The 16,230-nt window shown below is 47.4% G+C and overlaps 8 protein-coding genes across 8 annotated transcripts; 6 read left to right on the forward strand and 2 right to left on the reverse strand.

Moving 5' to 3' along the window:
- Positions 1–1,003: 1,003 nt before the first annotated feature.
- Positions 1,004–2,329, forward strand: BO79DRAFT_144655 (amidohydrolase; the record flags this gene model as incomplete). Its single annotated transcript, XM_025678389.1, has 1 exon — positions 1,004–2,329. The coding sequence occupies one exon, from the start codon at positions 1,004–1,006 to the stop codon at positions 2,327–2,329; it is 1,326 nt and encodes a 441-aa protein (XP_025541058.1).
- A 256-nt stretch (positions 2,330–2,585) lies between these two features.
- BO79DRAFT_244588 (zinc-binding alcohol dehydrogenase family protein) lies at positions 2,586–3,875 on the reverse strand (the record flags this gene model as incomplete). The annotated part of the gene is made up of 2 exons (XM_025685389.1): positions 2,823–3,875; positions 2,586–2,661 (listed from the first exon to the last, which is right to left on the reverse strand). The coding sequence occupies exons 1-2, from the start codon at positions 3,824–3,826 to the stop codon at positions 2,586–2,588; spliced, it is 1,080 nt and encodes a 359-aa protein (XP_025541059.1). The 5' UTR covers positions 3,827–3,875.
- Positions 3,876–4,358: 483 nt separating this feature from the next.
- On the forward strand, positions 4,359–6,009 carry BO79DRAFT_262873 (uncharacterized protein; the record flags this gene model as incomplete). Its single annotated transcript, XM_025686615.1, has 4 exons — positions 4,359–4,389; positions 4,546–5,048; positions 5,109–5,243; positions 5,305–6,009. 4 exons carry the CDS (start codon positions 4,359–4,361, stop codon positions 5,947–5,949), a joined length of 1,314 nt encoding a protein of 437 aa, XP_025541060.1. The 3' UTR covers positions 5,950–6,009.
- An 838-nt stretch (positions 6,010–6,847) lies between these two features.
- BO79DRAFT_262875 (uncharacterized protein) lies at positions 6,848–9,298 on the forward strand (the record flags this gene model as incomplete). The annotated part of the gene is made up of 4 exons (XM_025686616.1): positions 6,848–7,039; positions 7,112–7,676; positions 7,782–7,955; positions 8,003–9,298. The coding sequence occupies exons 1-4, from the start codon at positions 6,879–6,881 to the stop codon at positions 9,296–9,298; spliced, it is 2,196 nt and encodes a 731-aa protein (XP_025541061.1). The 5' UTR covers positions 6,848–6,878.
- A 166-nt stretch (positions 9,299–9,464) lies between these two features.
- BO79DRAFT_253642 (uncharacterized protein) lies at positions 9,465–9,841 on the forward strand (the record flags this gene model as incomplete). The annotated part of the gene is made up of 2 exons (XM_025686005.1): positions 9,465–9,621; positions 9,714–9,841. 2 exons carry the CDS (start codon positions 9,465–9,467, stop codon positions 9,839–9,841), a joined length of 285 nt encoding a protein of 94 aa, XP_025541062.1.
- A 667-nt stretch (positions 9,842–10,508) lies between these two features.
- On the forward strand, positions 10,509–11,634 carry BO79DRAFT_227159 (uncharacterized protein; the record flags this gene model as incomplete). The annotated part of the gene is made up of 4 exons (XM_025683861.1): positions 10,509–10,559; positions 10,668–11,076; positions 11,144–11,382; positions 11,539–11,634. The coding sequence occupies 4 exons, from the start codon at positions 10,509–10,511 to the stop codon at positions 11,632–11,634; spliced, it is 795 nt and encodes a 264-aa protein (XP_025541063.1).
- Positions 11,635–12,917: 1,283 nt separating this feature from the next.
- On the forward strand, positions 12,918–13,731 carry BO79DRAFT_144723 (uncharacterized protein; the record flags this gene model as incomplete). Its single annotated transcript, XM_025678393.1, has 2 exons — positions 12,918–13,375; positions 13,455–13,731. 2 exons carry the CDS (start codon positions 12,918–12,920, stop codon positions 13,729–13,731), a joined length of 735 nt encoding a protein of 244 aa, XP_025541064.1.
- A 1,210-nt stretch (positions 13,732–14,941) lies between these two features.
- On the reverse strand, positions 14,942–16,120 carry BO79DRAFT_244589 (LysM domain-containing protein; the record flags this gene model as incomplete). Its single annotated transcript, XM_025685390.1, has 3 exons — positions 14,942–15,231; positions 15,304–15,549; positions 15,637–16,120. 3 exons carry the CDS (start codon positions 16,118–16,120, stop codon positions 14,942–14,944), a joined length of 1,020 nt encoding a protein of 339 aa, XP_025541065.1.
- Between the last annotated feature and the right edge of the window lie 110 nt (positions 16,121–16,230).

Below are 16,230 nucleotides of genomic sequence, written 5' to 3' on the forward strand. Positions count from 1 at the left end.
GTTTCTGCAACTACATGACAGGGTTGGCGCTCGGATATTCTCCGCGGTACCTTAATGGGGTATCTGCAGGTGATAAAGATATTGCTAGCTTACAGGCCTGGTGCAGATCGAGAGCGCAGCTTTTGTTATGAAGAGTTCAGTTCAGAATCCACCTAAGTAAATGCTGCGCCAAAGGTGACACCGTCATGATAGTAGCTGACACTATCCAAGAGCTACTCCTCGAGAAGCCCACAACATGAAAGGCTCTATCATTTCCAAGCCCAGAAATCACTGTGACCGTACAAGTTTGGACTATTTCATTTCCTTAAAATAGAATTTTCAGCCTATCATGGACAGTGAATTCCTCTTCCCATGATGCAAATATCATTACTGCTTTCCGGACATATAAGCTCACAGCCTATCGTGTCTTGGGGGCGACTGCCAGTCAGAGTACGGTGGTCCTAAATTTCCCATACATTGTATTTCCCCACCGCGTGTATGCCTCCAAACCACCATCTGGGATTCGACCATACCGTGCTGATGATACTAAATGACATTGACAGCGATATTTACAAGATATAGCTTGACATATTCGTGCATACTGGAAGTAATATTAAGGGCCAATGAAATGACATGACTTGGATCGACGTGAAGAGGGACACCCCATCTACAGTTGCCAGACTTATGCGTTATCAAAACGCCAAGTATGTCAGTAGCTACGCCATCTCATATCGCTTACTGTTGTTATTCTCGGCCGACTATAAGTCGAGCTAGCCTCGGTTGGCCGTGGTAACTTCGCTATCAGTGTTTCCCCGCACACAGATGAGGGGTATCATTCGACATTCCCGCCGTCGTAACCGGTCAATTGAATCAACACACAGTCGAGTCAAATTCCGATTCAGTAACGAGAAAAGACTAAGCATCATACATTCTTTCAGAATTTCATGAACTATATTGCAATCTATGGGTTGCGTCTCGTTCCTGACTACGAACATATTTCAGCATGCAGTTACCCGCCGACTCGATGAGTAACAACAACAATACGAGCAAGCCATGGTTGCCTCAAGCCGCAGCCCCCGAAATTACCTTTTACAACGCCAATGTTGTGGATGTGGAAGCGGGCGACATTATTGCTGATGCTGTCGTTCATATCAAGAATGGGCGTATCGTGGAAGTATCGAGTGGCGATGTAGCGACTCCCCCCGATGCAGTGAATCTGAACGGACAGTATATCTGCCCCGGCTTAATCGACTGCCATGTGCATATTACGGCAACGCCGGGTTCTCCATCTCTTAAGGATATGTTTTCTGCAAGTCCAAATACCATCGCCTATCGATCCACGTTTGTTGCACGCGAGATGCTTCTCCGAGGATTTACCACGGTCCGCGATACCGGTGGTGCCGACTACTCCCTCCGCGAGGCCATCGAAGAAGGCTTGGTTGCAGGTCCACGGCTATTCATTGCTGGCAAAGCACTCTCGCAAACGGGTGGACACGGTGATTTGCGAGCCAATTATCAGGGGTCCGAGTATAAGTGCTGTGGCGGGCACAGCCCGGCACTGGCACGGGTATGCAATGGTGTCCCTGAGTGCTTGGAGGCTGCCCGCGACGAGCTTAGGCAAGGAGCCAACTTCCTGAAGATTATGTGCGGTGGTGGTGTAGCAACACCGTCGGATGCGCTTGATATGCTGCAGTTTACTGCAGAAGAGATTCGCGCGATCACAACGACGGCGAGGCAGTCCAAGACCTACGTCACGGCACATGCCTACACTGTGGAGGCTATTCGTCATGCTGTTGATAATGGTGTTCGAGGCATCGAGCATGGTAATTTCATCGACGAGGAAACTGCGGCGTATTGTGCAAATCTGGGCGTTGTCTTTACTCCAACATTGGTTACCTATTATGGCATGTCCAAGCCACCCTTTGACAAGTTCCTAGATGATTTCAGCCAGGCGAAGAATCGACAAGTTCTGGATAGTGGTCTAGAAGCTTTGTCAATCTTGCACAAGGCAGGGGCAATGATATGCTATGGTTCCGACCTCTTGGCTGGCCTGCATCCTCTACAGAACCAAGAGTTTTCGATTAGGTCCAGCGTTCTAAGCGCGAAGGACATTTTGAAATCTGCAACTGTGAATGCAGCGCGGTATTTGGGAACGGAAGGCCAACTCGGGTGCATAAAAGAGGGCAGTATTGCGGACATGCTAATCCTGACATCTAATCCTTTGGAAGACATTACCATCCTTGATCGCATACAGCATCATCTCGTGGCTATTCTCAAGGATGGGCGTATTGTTTCCAAGAATGCAGACTGGCTGTCGGTTGATCCTCTGTACAATACCTGCCGTAGTTAGAATCGGTAAACAAAGCTTGCTTCACATCGAATGGCTAATTATGATTGCCCAAAACAATACAATGGAGCTCCCTATCATAATTTAAATTTCTCTTCCCGGCTATTACTGTGCATGCGACCTTAGACGTACGCGCAAGGGGAGTTAAATTATAATAGAGCATTTCTCTGGGGTGCCCAAAAGGCTGCTTATTCAATATTATATCATCTTTGGAGCAAACCATAATTTTCTGAATATAATGCTTATTTTCTTTGCGCTTTTACTGTTTCGAAGTTTCGTGGATATAGACTGCAGAGATGCCTCGTTCGATGATGGACTTGTCGGTTGAAGTAATTCTGAATATCGCAAGCCGTTTTGGGTCTTCTTGTAACATTTACAGTCATGGTAGTCATTTTTGGGACAGAGATAAGTTATAATGGTTTCAGATTTGAAATTATAGTTAACGTCCGACTGGCGTTTCACCTTCCTTCACTCTTCTGTAACCCTCAAAACATACTTCACAGCACTAGCCTTCCCAGCCTTCAAGTTATTCAGAGCGGTTTCTACACCCTCCAGACCACCCGGGGTTACTTCATGGGGATGAGGCTTGAGCCAACCCTCACTGAGGCCCCTGCTAATCATTCGCGACCACACATAAGCGAAATCCTTGTCATCCCCGTGGCTACTTCCAACGTTGCTGAATTCAACCCGTATCGTGCTGAATAAATGTTTAGGTGCCTCCGGCGTAACGAGTGACACTGCGCCCGATGTCTGGTCCAGAACCTTCTCGACCACCTGGAAGCTCGATGCTTCGCTGACCGCGTCTAATGCATATTGGAGACTTTCACCAGCGGGGATGGCATCCTGTATTCCCCGTACGATCGCAGATTCGCCGTCCCGGTAGTCAATGACGACATCACCCTTTTCACTGTTCATTAAACTCCGAGCATAATCCATACCCTTTCCAGCGACGCCGATGATAGGATGGATGTCTGCTTTCTGTAACAGTCTGATCGCAAATGATCCGACAGCTGTCGCAGCACCATAGACAAGAACTCCTCCTGCAGGCTTGGTGGCCCAAGATTTGTTTCCGAGCCATGGTTCAGGTAGGCCCAGGCGTGCAAACAGTGCGATCGAGGCGGTCAATGCAGCCAAGGGCACCGTGGCTGCTTCTTCGAATGAAATATGTGGCGGGATGTGAAAAGTAGCGTGCACATTCCCAATGGCGTATTCTGCGAAGCTCCCATGCGGCGTCATATAATCGTGGAAGGCAGCCACACGGTCTCCGACTCTGAACTCGGAGACGTTTTGGCCAACCTCGTGTACATAGCCAGCGATATCGTCGCCTGTGTTTTTCCCATCAAATGCATCCATCCAGTCAGGGAATTTCCAGTCCTTGGGGTTTGTGCCGCTAACGACGACTTTGATCAAAATCTCGTCCGGTCCGGGTTTGGGAATAGGCACGGAGTGAATCTTAACCTCCATGGGCCCATTCTTGCGAAATACAAGTGCTTCCTTCATTTTGACAGTTGCTAGTAGCAGAAATGAACAGTGGGATGGATGGACGAGGTGATAAAGAAAATAGTAATTGATAAAGTTAGGGATTGGTGAGGGGTTTAAACGAGGACATCCCGCAACTTATATATCTTTGGTTTACAACTAAACCAGAACTGCCGCTCTGATATCTGCGAGCAAGATGGCTCCTGATGTATCCTTGGTCATCATTCCCATCATCTCAATTCAAAATTAACTTCTTTCGAATTCTTTTGAGCGGAAATGGGCCATGTTGTCGAATGATAATGGAGAGAAGGGCAGGCGATTCTTCCGACTGAGCTGCCGAGATCCACAGACCCACACTCCACGCTAACCATAAGAAGAAGCATTCGGTGCCAAGACTTGCTAATCCTGGGGACTCGCCAAATCTCAACCGCCTCACAACCACATGACCCGCGTCTCGGCTTCTCTGCTTAGTTGTGTCACTCCCGCCATGCTAGTTCCTCCGCCTTCCGCCGTACTGCAGTAGGTGCAAAATGAAAGTAAAGAGCCGCTCAGTATGTCAGAACTGTCGGCAAAGGAAATATTCGGTGAGTCGCCGACGCCGACGCGGTCAAATCTCTTGTATTACTCAACTCAAATATCCTGCGACAAGGATTCTCTAATGTGTAATCCTTAGTGCGACGGAAAACGTCCTTCCTGTTCTCAATGCATAGCAACCAAGAGAGACTGCCCAGGATATGAAGAGGTGACTTTCCTTCCACCCAAGACTTCTGGGCAACAGATCATCTCTTCTGGGCCACTGGAAAACCCTATATCACGTGAGGCGTCGCTATCACTCTCCGGGTCGTCTACCGGGTGTCTCATACTAAATCTTTCGGCTTTTCGATGGTCGACAGATGAAGAGTTCTTCGCTTTAGTGACGGAGTATTTTACTCCCGACTATAACAGCCAGGAGCGATATGGCCGCCCCAAACAGCACTTCTCAACCCTGTGTAGCCCCTGGTTGGAGACCGTCCCTCTGCTTCTGGACACAAGCAGAAGTACAACCCTTTTGTCAGTGTCGCTCCGCACTTTAGGTTACTCAATTATAGCCAAAGGAAATAGAGACCGTAGGCGCAGTCAATGGGACCTCTATCGCGCCGAGTCATACACGAAAGCTGTCCATGCTTTGAGTAATAAAATCGCTGAAGATGACGGTGGCTGCAATGAATCCGCTGCTGCTATTATGTGCTTATGTCTAGCCGAGGTAGGCAAAACTTTCATTTTATTCAACCAGAGTAAAAGATTGGCTATTAACACCTGCAAGTGGTTAGTACCTACATCCCGTGAGGGCTGGATTGCTCATATCAGAGGGATTGGCCGGATGATGGAAATGTGTGGACCAGAGTCATTTACTAGACCGATCGCGCACCAGCTCTTTATCGGGTTCCGGCCCCTAGTTGTACGCATGCCACATCCTTCCCAAACTGGTATTCTATCCATCAAGACTAATATACAAGTAGATACTGGAGGCGTGCATCTCCCGCCAAGACACGTTCCTTTCTTCGGTCGAGTGGCAGACAATACCTTTCGCATTTCATGAGCCATCGCCATTGCAAACGCTATTGAGTCACGGTTCTATCTTACCATCTATCTTACGAAAAGTCCAGACTACAGATTCCCTCCCCCTCAACGAGAGGGGACCCCTGTGTGAAGGAGTCCTTGCGGAGTTGATAAATACTCTGCAGGAGCTTGACAAGTGGGAACGGTCTCTGCAAGCTACGATAAATGGCCCTCTGTGTTGGCCAATAACGTCATGCCCATCCTTGCCAAGGTCTAGTAGCGCGGTAGCGGGGTCTCTGTGGTTCTACAGCCTCCCAGTCGCCACAGCAATGACGCATTTGTGGGCCTTTCGTGCAGTGTGCTTCAGTCAGATAGCACACCTGTTGGCATCAAATCCAGCGCTTTTCACGGACGCAATACGTATCTGCCTCAACGTATCTGGAATTGAGGATTGTCATCAGCAAACAGTTGCTTTTCATAGAATGGTTTGCCAAAGCATGCTCTATTTCAAGCAGGGCACGTTGAGATATTACGGTGCAGCTTCTGTCACGCTGCCGCTTAGAGTGACACAGATGGCCATATGCCTGCTTCATGCGGGAGTGTGATATTCGAATATCAAGCTGGGGTCATGGAATGCTTTTACCGGACGGGCTGCGTATCATGGCGAACATTCCACCTCAAAAAACGGGTTGCGCACCACTTTTGCGGAGGTAACCTTGCTCCCATGGCGTGCCTGCGACAACTGCCGTGCCGCTGTATGCACGAACCACCAGGAGGTTAGGTGAAGAAGTCAGGAATCTTTACACCAGTCCCATTGGGAAGCTGATGCCCTCTAGAATATGTTGGAGGGGTGTCCCGACTTCGACCATAATGACTAGAAAGGCCGATATCGGCGAGGGACTCGCCGATGACAGGAAATCCCCACATCGCTATAAGGCGCTGGAAGCTGAAACTTGAACTATTATGATGGCCACAGTGCCTGCAGTCGAACGGCGGAGACGAGGAAGGGGGGCCTCCAGCCATGAGGAAGGTGGTAGCTCAGCATCGCGATTTACCCGATTCGGGAGACCGGAGGTAAGCGGAATATTTTGTATTGTATCTCAAAGTTCGTAGAGATTAACTTGAACGGCCCGTTAGTCTTGGTACTTTGGGATTGACTTATTATCGGTCACTAAACTAATGCCAGTACAATCACGTGGATTACCCAATGAGCTGTTGGCTCGAGGACGATCAAGATAGATGTGGAGAAATGTGCAAAGCTGATAGGTGGCCCGTGTCAGGGGTGAAGGAACTACTAAATCTTTGGGAGCGGGGTTAAGAGCAGTCGGTCGATTTATGGCGGCAGACTGGTTGGTAGTTCGTGTCAAGGTACAAAGGTGCCCTCTAGTCCCAGATCTGGGAATCAACCCCCCTCCCCCAGCACTGAGCCAAGTAATAGACCCTCCTCAGCCGAAACTGTGTTCTTTTGACTGTGATTGCCGAATGCAAAGCTTAACGGTTCCAACATAACCCATCATACCAGGCGTTGTGAACAATGGAATCCCGCGAAAGCGCCCGTGAGCTCGTTAGAAGCGTTGCTAAAGGCCGTGGTTATCTGAGTGAGGAAATACTGGGACGGATGGACCAGGATACTCGTCGAGAGGTCGAGGAAGCAATGCTGAAGAAAGACGAGATGCTAGGGTCTTCTGTGTTGACGTATGTACTTTGAATCCTGACCCCCGTGACTCTCATAACGGAAGGAAATTGCTGATGTGACTGGCGTCAAAGACTAGCAAAAGATGTCTATAAGAGCAGTGCTCGGTTTGTGTTCGAGCTGTTGCAGAATGCCGATGATAACAGTTACTCTAAGGCCAAATCCCGTTCGGAAGCACCCTACGTTTCATTTCGCGTCTACCCGCGACAAATTGTTCTCGAGTGTAATGAGGATGGCTTCACGACAGAGGACCTGATCGCGATCTGCAATATCGGAAAGAGTTCAAAAACTAGTGTCCAAGGATATATTGGAGACAAAGACATTGGCTTTAAGTCGGTATTCATGGTCGCGTGGAAAGTTCTCATCCAGTCGGGAGAGCTTTCATTCTATTTACAGCATAGGATTGGCGACTCGGGAATGGGTATGATCTCACCCATCTGGCAAGAAAGAGAAGAGGAGGTGGCAAATGACATAACTCGAATTACGCTGTTCTTGCACGAGACAGGTCCAGAGGAAATTCTTGCCAAACAACGCAAGACGATCCGCCAGCAGTTCCAAGAGCTTCAGGCGACCTTTCTTCTGTTTAGGAAAAACATTGAAAGAATCTACGTTGCCTTTTATGATGACGAAAGCAAGGAAGTGTGTACTACGCTCTATTCACTGGAATACCTGTCCAAGTCTCGGGGTAAACTCGTGGATGAAAAAAGGGAGAACGGTCATATTCATGTGGATACTCGACACTAGCATATTACCAAAATCACGTTCGACAAACTTCCCGTAAGCGAGAACAGAAAGTGCCCAGAGGCTTCTACACAGTCCGACGTCATTCTCGCATTTCCATTGACTGCAACCTCTATTCCGATCATTGAAGAACAGCTACTTTATGCTTTTCTCCCGATACGAAAAATGGGGCTTCCAGTGAGACACTCCGGCTAACATCCACGGGCATCACTAATTTGCTCCAGTTTTTGATCCATGCAGATTTTTATACCGACGCCAGCAGACAGGACATACCTCTGTCCTCAACCCGGAATACCACTTTACTCAGTTATGTAGGCCTGGTGCTTGCTACAGCAGTGCAGGAATTTTGCCAACACCCAACCTTACGGTATCAATGGATGAGATACCTCCCAAGACGCGATGAGCTCTCCAGTGGATCATTTTCGCAAGAACTGAGTGCCCATATCCATGCTCACCAAAATATGTCTGATGTTCTTTGGACAAGAACTCATAGCGCACTGCACCCTATCATACGTACGCGAAGACTACCTTCTAGTATGCTCGATAGCAATGGAGATCCTCTGTTGCCAGACTTGAAGCCCGAACAGTATCTCTCCCCTAAGTATCGTCCAAGAGACTTGAAATTGTTGATGGGGTACGGCCTTGTTTATTTGAGCAATTATGGGTTCCTGGAAAGGGTTCGCCAGGATCTTAGCCGCGACGACTCACTGATAGGATCATTCAGTGTTGATGATGATTGGCATTCGCGTGTGGCTAGGGTCCTGATGTCAGCCTACCAGGAAAGGCCCAAATCGGTGTTTGCGCTTGCTATTATTCCCCTGACTAACGGCGAATGGAGATCTTCAACCTCCATAAAGACCCATCGCATCTACCATTCTCACTGTAACGGTTATCTCATCCCCGAAGTGAACATGCCTTTGGTAGACCCGCGAGCTGAGAAGAACCCCGACCGAGAAAGACTGTTCAGTCAACTTGGTGTTAAGAATCCGAAGGTATCTCGGGTTCGAGACGCTGTTATCCGTACCAGTTACAACAAAACGGTTGACCTCGACGAGTCTCGAGCACAGCTGGAATTTCTCTACCTTACGGCCCATCTTGACCGCCGAATTGATTCTGCGCATTTCTACAGCGACATGGATCTCATAGACCAGCAGAACAGATACCGGGAGCCGGATTCACATACCTTTTACTTTCCTGGAAAGGACTTGTACAGTGCCGAGCAACTACTCACGCCGACGAAACATTACGGGACCGGGAAGAGTTCAAGGCCGGGCGTTTACATCCTACATAGTCGCTATATGGGACCCCTCCCTATAAAGCCAATTGGGGAACGCCGGACATGGATGACGTGGTTGTCAGAGTCACTGCAAGTCCGCAACACCATTCCAATTACAGATTCCAACCGGTTGAGCCCAGAGTGTACCTTCATAGCCGAGCATCATCCTGAGAAATTTGTAGGGTTCTTGGTCAAGAACTGGAAATTCGATTCTGCTTCTCCTGGCAAAACGCAAACTGATTGATGAGTTGTTGAAACTTAAGGTTGTCTGTGAGAGTGGATCAAGCTATTCTCTGGGCGAGACATATATCCCGGTTCCTGAGATTTCATACCTCAGAAAGTTTCTTCGGGATGAAGATGATTTCCCATGGCTTAAAACTGATAGTTCCTGGCTTCCTGAACTGAACGATATGGCTAAAGCATTGGGTTTCGGCTATCCAAAATCTGAGTTGGAAGCCTACCTGCGAGCTCTACAGTCTATCAAGGAATCTAGTGATGGTAACCATACAACACCCGATGAGATCGAGTGTGTCTACGATCTGTATGCACGCATCCAGGCTCAGTACAGTGAGTCCTCAACACCAGACTCTTATCGTTCAATTCTTCGGTATAGTATAAGTGCATTCGAGGGGTTTTCGATATGTTGATTGTCTACTTAGGACTGCTTTCGCTTCTCAAAACCTCATTCACGTACCAAACATGGATGATGAAGGAGGGCCGTATTGGGAGTCCTCAGACAATTGCTTGTGGGAAGCGCCCCAATCCATGGAATGCAAAATCCCTCTAAGACGGAAGTACAACGACGTGAAGCATGGAAATTGTCTTGCCAAGCTCTTTCAAAACACTCTAGGTATACCATACTTTGGGTTGAACGACTTACTGAACGAGCTGCAATCCTTATCTGTAGAGGGCTGCGACAATATCGACAGAATCCTAATTATGTACAGAGAAATAGATAAGTGCCGCCCGAAGATGAATAAGGTGACTACAGAAAAAGTCCGGTAAGTCATCTGTATCGCGGCCCGATGGCAGTGAAACTTACAGCTTCTAGGCGGCACTTCGAACTGAGGGAATTTATTTATAGTAACGGGAAAGCCATGGGTGGTTGGCATAGTCCATCGCAATGTTTGTCATCATGTATCAACCAGGCCTTCAATATTGAATTGAGAAGATAGCCGTGCTCTAATGAAGATGATGGAAAGAGATATATATTCAATGAAAATACATGGAGATGAAGTGAATACGTTTTCAATCAATGACGCTATCCATTAGAATGAATAGTTAGATGTGAATAGCACTGTCTATATAAAAGCACGGGCAAAGGATTCTTCTTCTTGCAGACCTTTGATCATTTCTTTTGTTCCAATAGCTACTGCGCCTCGTGCTTCCGTAAGCTAAGTCTCTAGAACTCAGAACCAAAACGGAGATTTCCTCAGTCGAGGAAGAACGACACGATGAACAATAACATGCTGCCACGCGGCCATCTTGAGCGAATTCGGGCGCCTGTACCTCACCTACGCAACGGAGAGAAGTACCGCATGTTGAAACCCGGCGGCTCACAATTCAGACTCCACAGAGACCAACTCCTGGATTGGGAGAACTACACCTAAGAGGTAAAGGTTCTGTCTAATCCCTACTGGGGGAACCATTATCCCTTTATGCCCGCTGTACCAAACGAGACCTTTGGTGTGGCAAATGGGCTACGGGTGCAGGGTCGTTTCATCCATAGCGCCCTGCACCCCGTGGGTGAAGCCATGAATCACCTGAACTTGGGTATGTTCTTTGGTGACTCAAAGTGGGGGGTTAATCGCCGGAAGGGTGATAAGAAAAAGAAGCACGGTCGTGATGAGAGCGAAGATGAGGTGGTCAAGAAAGGGGGGAAGAAGGGAACTCTGGTTCCAGACATCGTCTTCGTTGAGGACGAGCGCCACACGATCCGAGCCTTGTGCGAGGTGAAGACGCACTGGGCGTTTGAGCCAGGCAAGGAAGAAACTTGGAAGAGTTTCACAGCTCGAAAGTTTGGTGAGTCTCCATTATTCTAAGTGGGTAGATTAAGTCAGTATTCTGACCCAGGTTCTTGAATGAATAGGCCAGCTCTCTCGATACATGGATGATCATCACTGCAGGTATGGCATCTACACGGTCTATGAGTATACTTGGTTCTTGAAAAGGGTCGATGACACCCACTTTGCCGTGTCTCAGCCAATAAGTGCCAGTTCTGTCTCAACATCTAGTGCCCTATCGCTCCGGGAATGCCTACTGGCTCTTGTCATCGCGGTCGCTGATAAAGAAAGAAGCTACTACCCTGCCAGATATGGCAAACGTTTAGTGGGTAATACCTTGTTTGTGCCTCGAAATTGTTCTAACGGCATAACCAGACTACTCGAAGGCAGACCGTGATCCGAGGATCGAGAAGCCCACCTAATCTGAGAGGGAGGTCCTCCTAACTTCAATGTCATAGAACCTCGGAATGACAGAAATCAGCAAAAGCTGATCCCTCAAAATACCTTTCCTGAATTCAAGATTTTGCATTGTGAGCTAATCTTTAGATTACCTGCATTAAATTCAGAAATTCATTAATTTAGTTGATCATTTCTGCTTTCAGAAAATAATCTAGTATAAGAAAGAAAAAATACTTGGAGTTAGATAAGCATGCACCTTAGCCAGAAACAATTTTCAGATTTCTCAGAATTTACATACCCTAACTTTTGATAGTAACCATCAAATTTACCAACCAGTTGCATAGCAACGACAAGATCAGTAAGAGGCCGACCTTCATCCAATTATTTGACCCTAGGCAGACTGGGGATAATAAGCAATACACTCTAATCCGTATTATCTAGCTATAATCTAATTAACTGATTAAGATAATACCATGCTCATCAAAAGGACAGGCCATATATCATATTTTCAGAGGTAGCAGTAACAGGTCGTTTTGCATCCCCTAAGGAGTAATAACTGAAGATGCACCATATAATATCAATGAAACCTGTTTGAAGAAGATCATGCTCCGAGAAACGATTCTATGGCAGAGCCTTAGTAGTGGTAACTCTCAATTTCACATATGTTCAGGCAAGTTTGGTTGTTCTCCATGCAAAGAGCCGTACCTGAATTATAACTGGGACGACTGGCTCGTGCGTAACGACCGACAGTGCTCCCCATATCTGGTTCAAGACCTCAATCTCCTGGACACTGGATATCTCATTGACTGTGTCTAGTGCGAAGAAAGGGCTTCTGTCGGGAGGAATGGCATTCAGGATGCCTTGCAGAACCGCACTTTTTCCGCGTGGGTAGTCAATGACAAAATCGGCCATTTCACTGTTCATTAAATCCATAGCATAATCCATGCCTCTTCTAGTGATTGCAATGGGTGGATGAATATGGCTTTTTATTTTTTTTCTTTTTTTGATTTCTTTTTTTGATTTTTTTTTTTTATTTCCTGGCAACATAGTTAGTATCATGGCTTGTCGGGAAGTATATATGCGTTGCATGAAGGCCGGCAGAGCGCGAAATGAGTCAAGTTGGACAACAATGGCCAGCCTGATTGGGCGTATAGGTTACAGTCACGTAATGAAAGAATTCTCAAAATGTCAGCTGACATCATACGAATCGAAATAAGTAATGGTAAATATGAAGCAACCTATGGATAGTGACGTACCTATAATGACCTTGGTAGAGTGTCATAGTGAATGAAGGCGGGTGGTGACACACATACGAACACCGAAGAGTTTCCACCCCGTCGCTCCCCCGTCTCCAACTTCCATCCTTCAATCCCACACCCCCGTCCCACACCTCCATGTGCCTAGGGCATAAATGCTTACCTTTCTCTTGAAACAAGTACCGTATCATGCAGTGGTTCAATCATGTGGAGTTTCAGTTTCAGAGACCGAATTTTCGATATCGAGGGGGAAGATTTCAAAGTGGTGAGGCAGCTGACCGAGGATGACGATGCGGAAGTTGGTGAGCGCAAGGTTTTAGCAATAGCCAAGCGACAGGACAAAAAGCAGTACCTGCTCAAAATACGCTATCAACTTGACCCGGGAGACTGTGACATAGAAGATCTGGACAAGACCTTGAAGGTTGCTGAACAGCACTACTGCCATGAAGTGGAGGCTATAGACCTTCTGTCTACACACGGATATGGGCCGAAGTATCATAATCACGAGACCCACGAACAACCTCATTGGATGCCTTTTCCTGGAGGGTACCTTGAGTTCATCGTTATGGAGTTTCCTCTTGGGAAGAACGTTGATGATATCCTAGAGGAGCTTACCGATACCCAGCGCAGGAGTATCAGAAAGCAACTAGCGCATTTATTGGAGTAAGCTAAATTCGCATCATGCTACAGAAAAGAAAGGGCGTTCTCCATCCTGAACTAACGCATACTGACTATCTCGCAGGCTCATGCGCCAAAATGACTACAAACTGACTGAGCAACACCTAAGCTACCTTCATTACGATGCTCGGGCAGACAGGCTTTATTTAGTGGATCTTGCGGGCCTTGGATATACCAACTCAGCCACATCCTATCCGATCGATGAGGAGAATCCGTACGTGACAGCATTCAACATCTGGCGGAAGGAGTACTCGAAGACTAAGCGAACCCCGAAGTCCGGCGACATTCCATTGTCCCATCAGCCTATTAAGAAGGAGAACCAGCCCCCAAGGAAGATTTGATTTAGCATCGCTGCATTGAAAGCGACTGGCGTCTACAGACCTCAGTCTGACCGGTTTAAACGTTGCCTTCCTTTTGCACGGGATGCCTGTCATAATATTAGGCGAAGGAATCCCTCAGCGTCGCTATAATAGCCAGTGATACTAGCCAAGTTCTCCAAGTTTACGCAGGATGCAATGGCTCTATGTACAAGTTATTACTATCTAAATCTCAAGTGTGGACGGCAGTTCATATTCATATTACTAAGATAAATTACTGTTATCCAGAAATAAATTGCCATTATATACCTCAATACTGAGTCTCATCTGCCACATAGAATTCATGCATTTAGCCAGACAGACATTGTCATTGTGCTCAAGGCAGGATATATTTTTATTCGTACACATTTCCCTTTTATTCCCAACAGCTTTCAGGAGACTGCGAAGAGCCTTGCCACGCCACCGTTCTCCGTCCGACAACAAGCCTCACTGGACATTGGTGCGACGCCGAAACGGACAAAGTGGTTGGTGTTGGCTTCCTCAGTCATCCTGTGAAGCTGGCACTTTATTTGATGTTAGCTCGCAAGACTCCAGAGAGTTGAAGCCTTATGGCAACCGAGAGAAAATGTAAGACCTTGTATCGGCCCAATAAACTACCAAGCTGTCCATGCTCTCCGTAAACATCGATGTTTGAAAAGTGGATACTACAATATCAGATCATAGATGACCCCTCATTCAATCTACACAACCTAGAAGAGCGACCTAAAGTACTCAGCTAAGTGAAACTACTATTACACACCTGGAATAATCACAGTTCCAGCGTCGAACATGAGCGAAAACCGATAGAATTGTCAAATGCCACTCGTTATCTATCTAGAGAATGCGCTGCCCAGTTCTCTATTCCGAACTCTTTACGATTTTGTTGGCTTAAGGCCCCTCAAGGCGTGGAGGAATATGAACATAGATACGACGTGGAATAGTATTAAGCCAAATTCGGAAGGACCCTGATTTTCCACGTTCAGCCACGGCTTGGATTCAGGGAAGCGGCTCGGCCCGTGGCGGGTCTACAGATGGGGCAGCCCTGAGATCTGCGATTGTGTTTCCGGTTTTGTTTTAATTGTGCGGAGGAGGCAGTCAATTGTTTGGTTAACTCATCTAAACCCTACACTATACTAAGAGCAATCAAACGTATGGTTACACAAACCTTTTTTCAAATGTGGACTCCAGGGCGTAATCAAACACCAATGCAGACATAGTATCCCAACCACAAATTATCGCATGCTGGATTAAGCTCCGTGTTCCACTCACGCAGTTGCGCAAGTGTGATTCCCACTTCATTAGAGATGGACCAACAGTTCTCTCCATCCTTGATCAGATGAAAGGAATTGCAGTTCTCGACTATGCCCGGCAGCTGAGGCGTCGGGCTTGAGGGGTCGTTCGTGGGGTCTGGGGCTGCTGTCGTTGTGGTGGTTGTGCCGGGGATGTGTACGCAGACGTAGTAGTCAAGCCAAAGATTCGAGCAGTCTGGGGTTTAAGACAAAATATTTTAGATTACTGCAATGTAAGCGTAGAGGGAGAATAGGGAGGCATGAGTACCATCGTTGACCTTGGTATTCCAGCTCTTGAACTGGGCCGTGGAAATGTCATAAGATTTAGAGATGGTTTCACAATTGTCGCCAGATGCGACCTTATAGTACTCGTCGCAGTTTTCAACAATGCCGGGCATTTGGGGAGTCGGACTGGAACCCGGGTCTTCGGTCGGCTCGGGCGTTTCAGGAGTAGTTGCGGTAGATCCCGGGGCGTGTATACAGATGTAGTAGTCTAACCAGAGGTTTGAACAGCCTAATTGCATGAGTTGCATGTCAGTAACAAAATATTACAGTCCTCCCCGTCGTCAATTGAAAAAGTGGGCGGGTAGGGCATTCTTACTATCATTAATCTCACTGTTCCAACTCAACAGCTGAGCCGTGGTAATACCATATGTCTCGGCGATAGTGTCACAATGATCTCCAAAAGAGACCTTGTAGAACCCATCGCAGTTATCGACAATGCCTGGCATAGCAGGTGAGTTGGTAGGCACAGCTGCGGTGGTGGTTGCGATGGTGGTGGGAGTTAGGACTGAGGACTTAGCCGTCGTAGTTGAAGAAATCGTTGTCGTCGACATGGTGCTTGGTGCATCGTCACTGACGGTTCCAATGACACAGTAGGACTTGGTCGTATCAAGATCTGGGCAGGTGATACTAGGGTTCAGATGCTGAAGGCCCTCAACAGAGAGTCCCCAAGCATCAGCCAAGCTATCGCAGGTATCACCTTTGCTAGCATCCGTCGTAAAGGAGCACTCAGTTGTACGTTTGGACGGCGCACAGGCCACGCCTGGAGCAAGTCCGGCGATAGTGAGGTACTTGAGTTGCATTTCTCTTGGTATGAATACGGCGTCTTTGGGGCTAGTATTAGGGCGATATGAGCTCCCTATAGAGGGTAGTTGAAGAGAATGAGGCAACGATCAGCAACATTTGAAGGGTA

Source organism: Aspergillus costaricaensis (assembly GCF_003184835.1).
Source record: "Aspergillus costaricaensis CBS 115574 unplaced genomic scaffold BO79scaffold_11, whole genome shotgun sequence".
Lineage (NCBI taxonomy): Eukaryota > Fungi > Ascomycota > Eurotiomycetes > Eurotiales > Aspergillaceae > Aspergillus > Aspergillus costaricensis.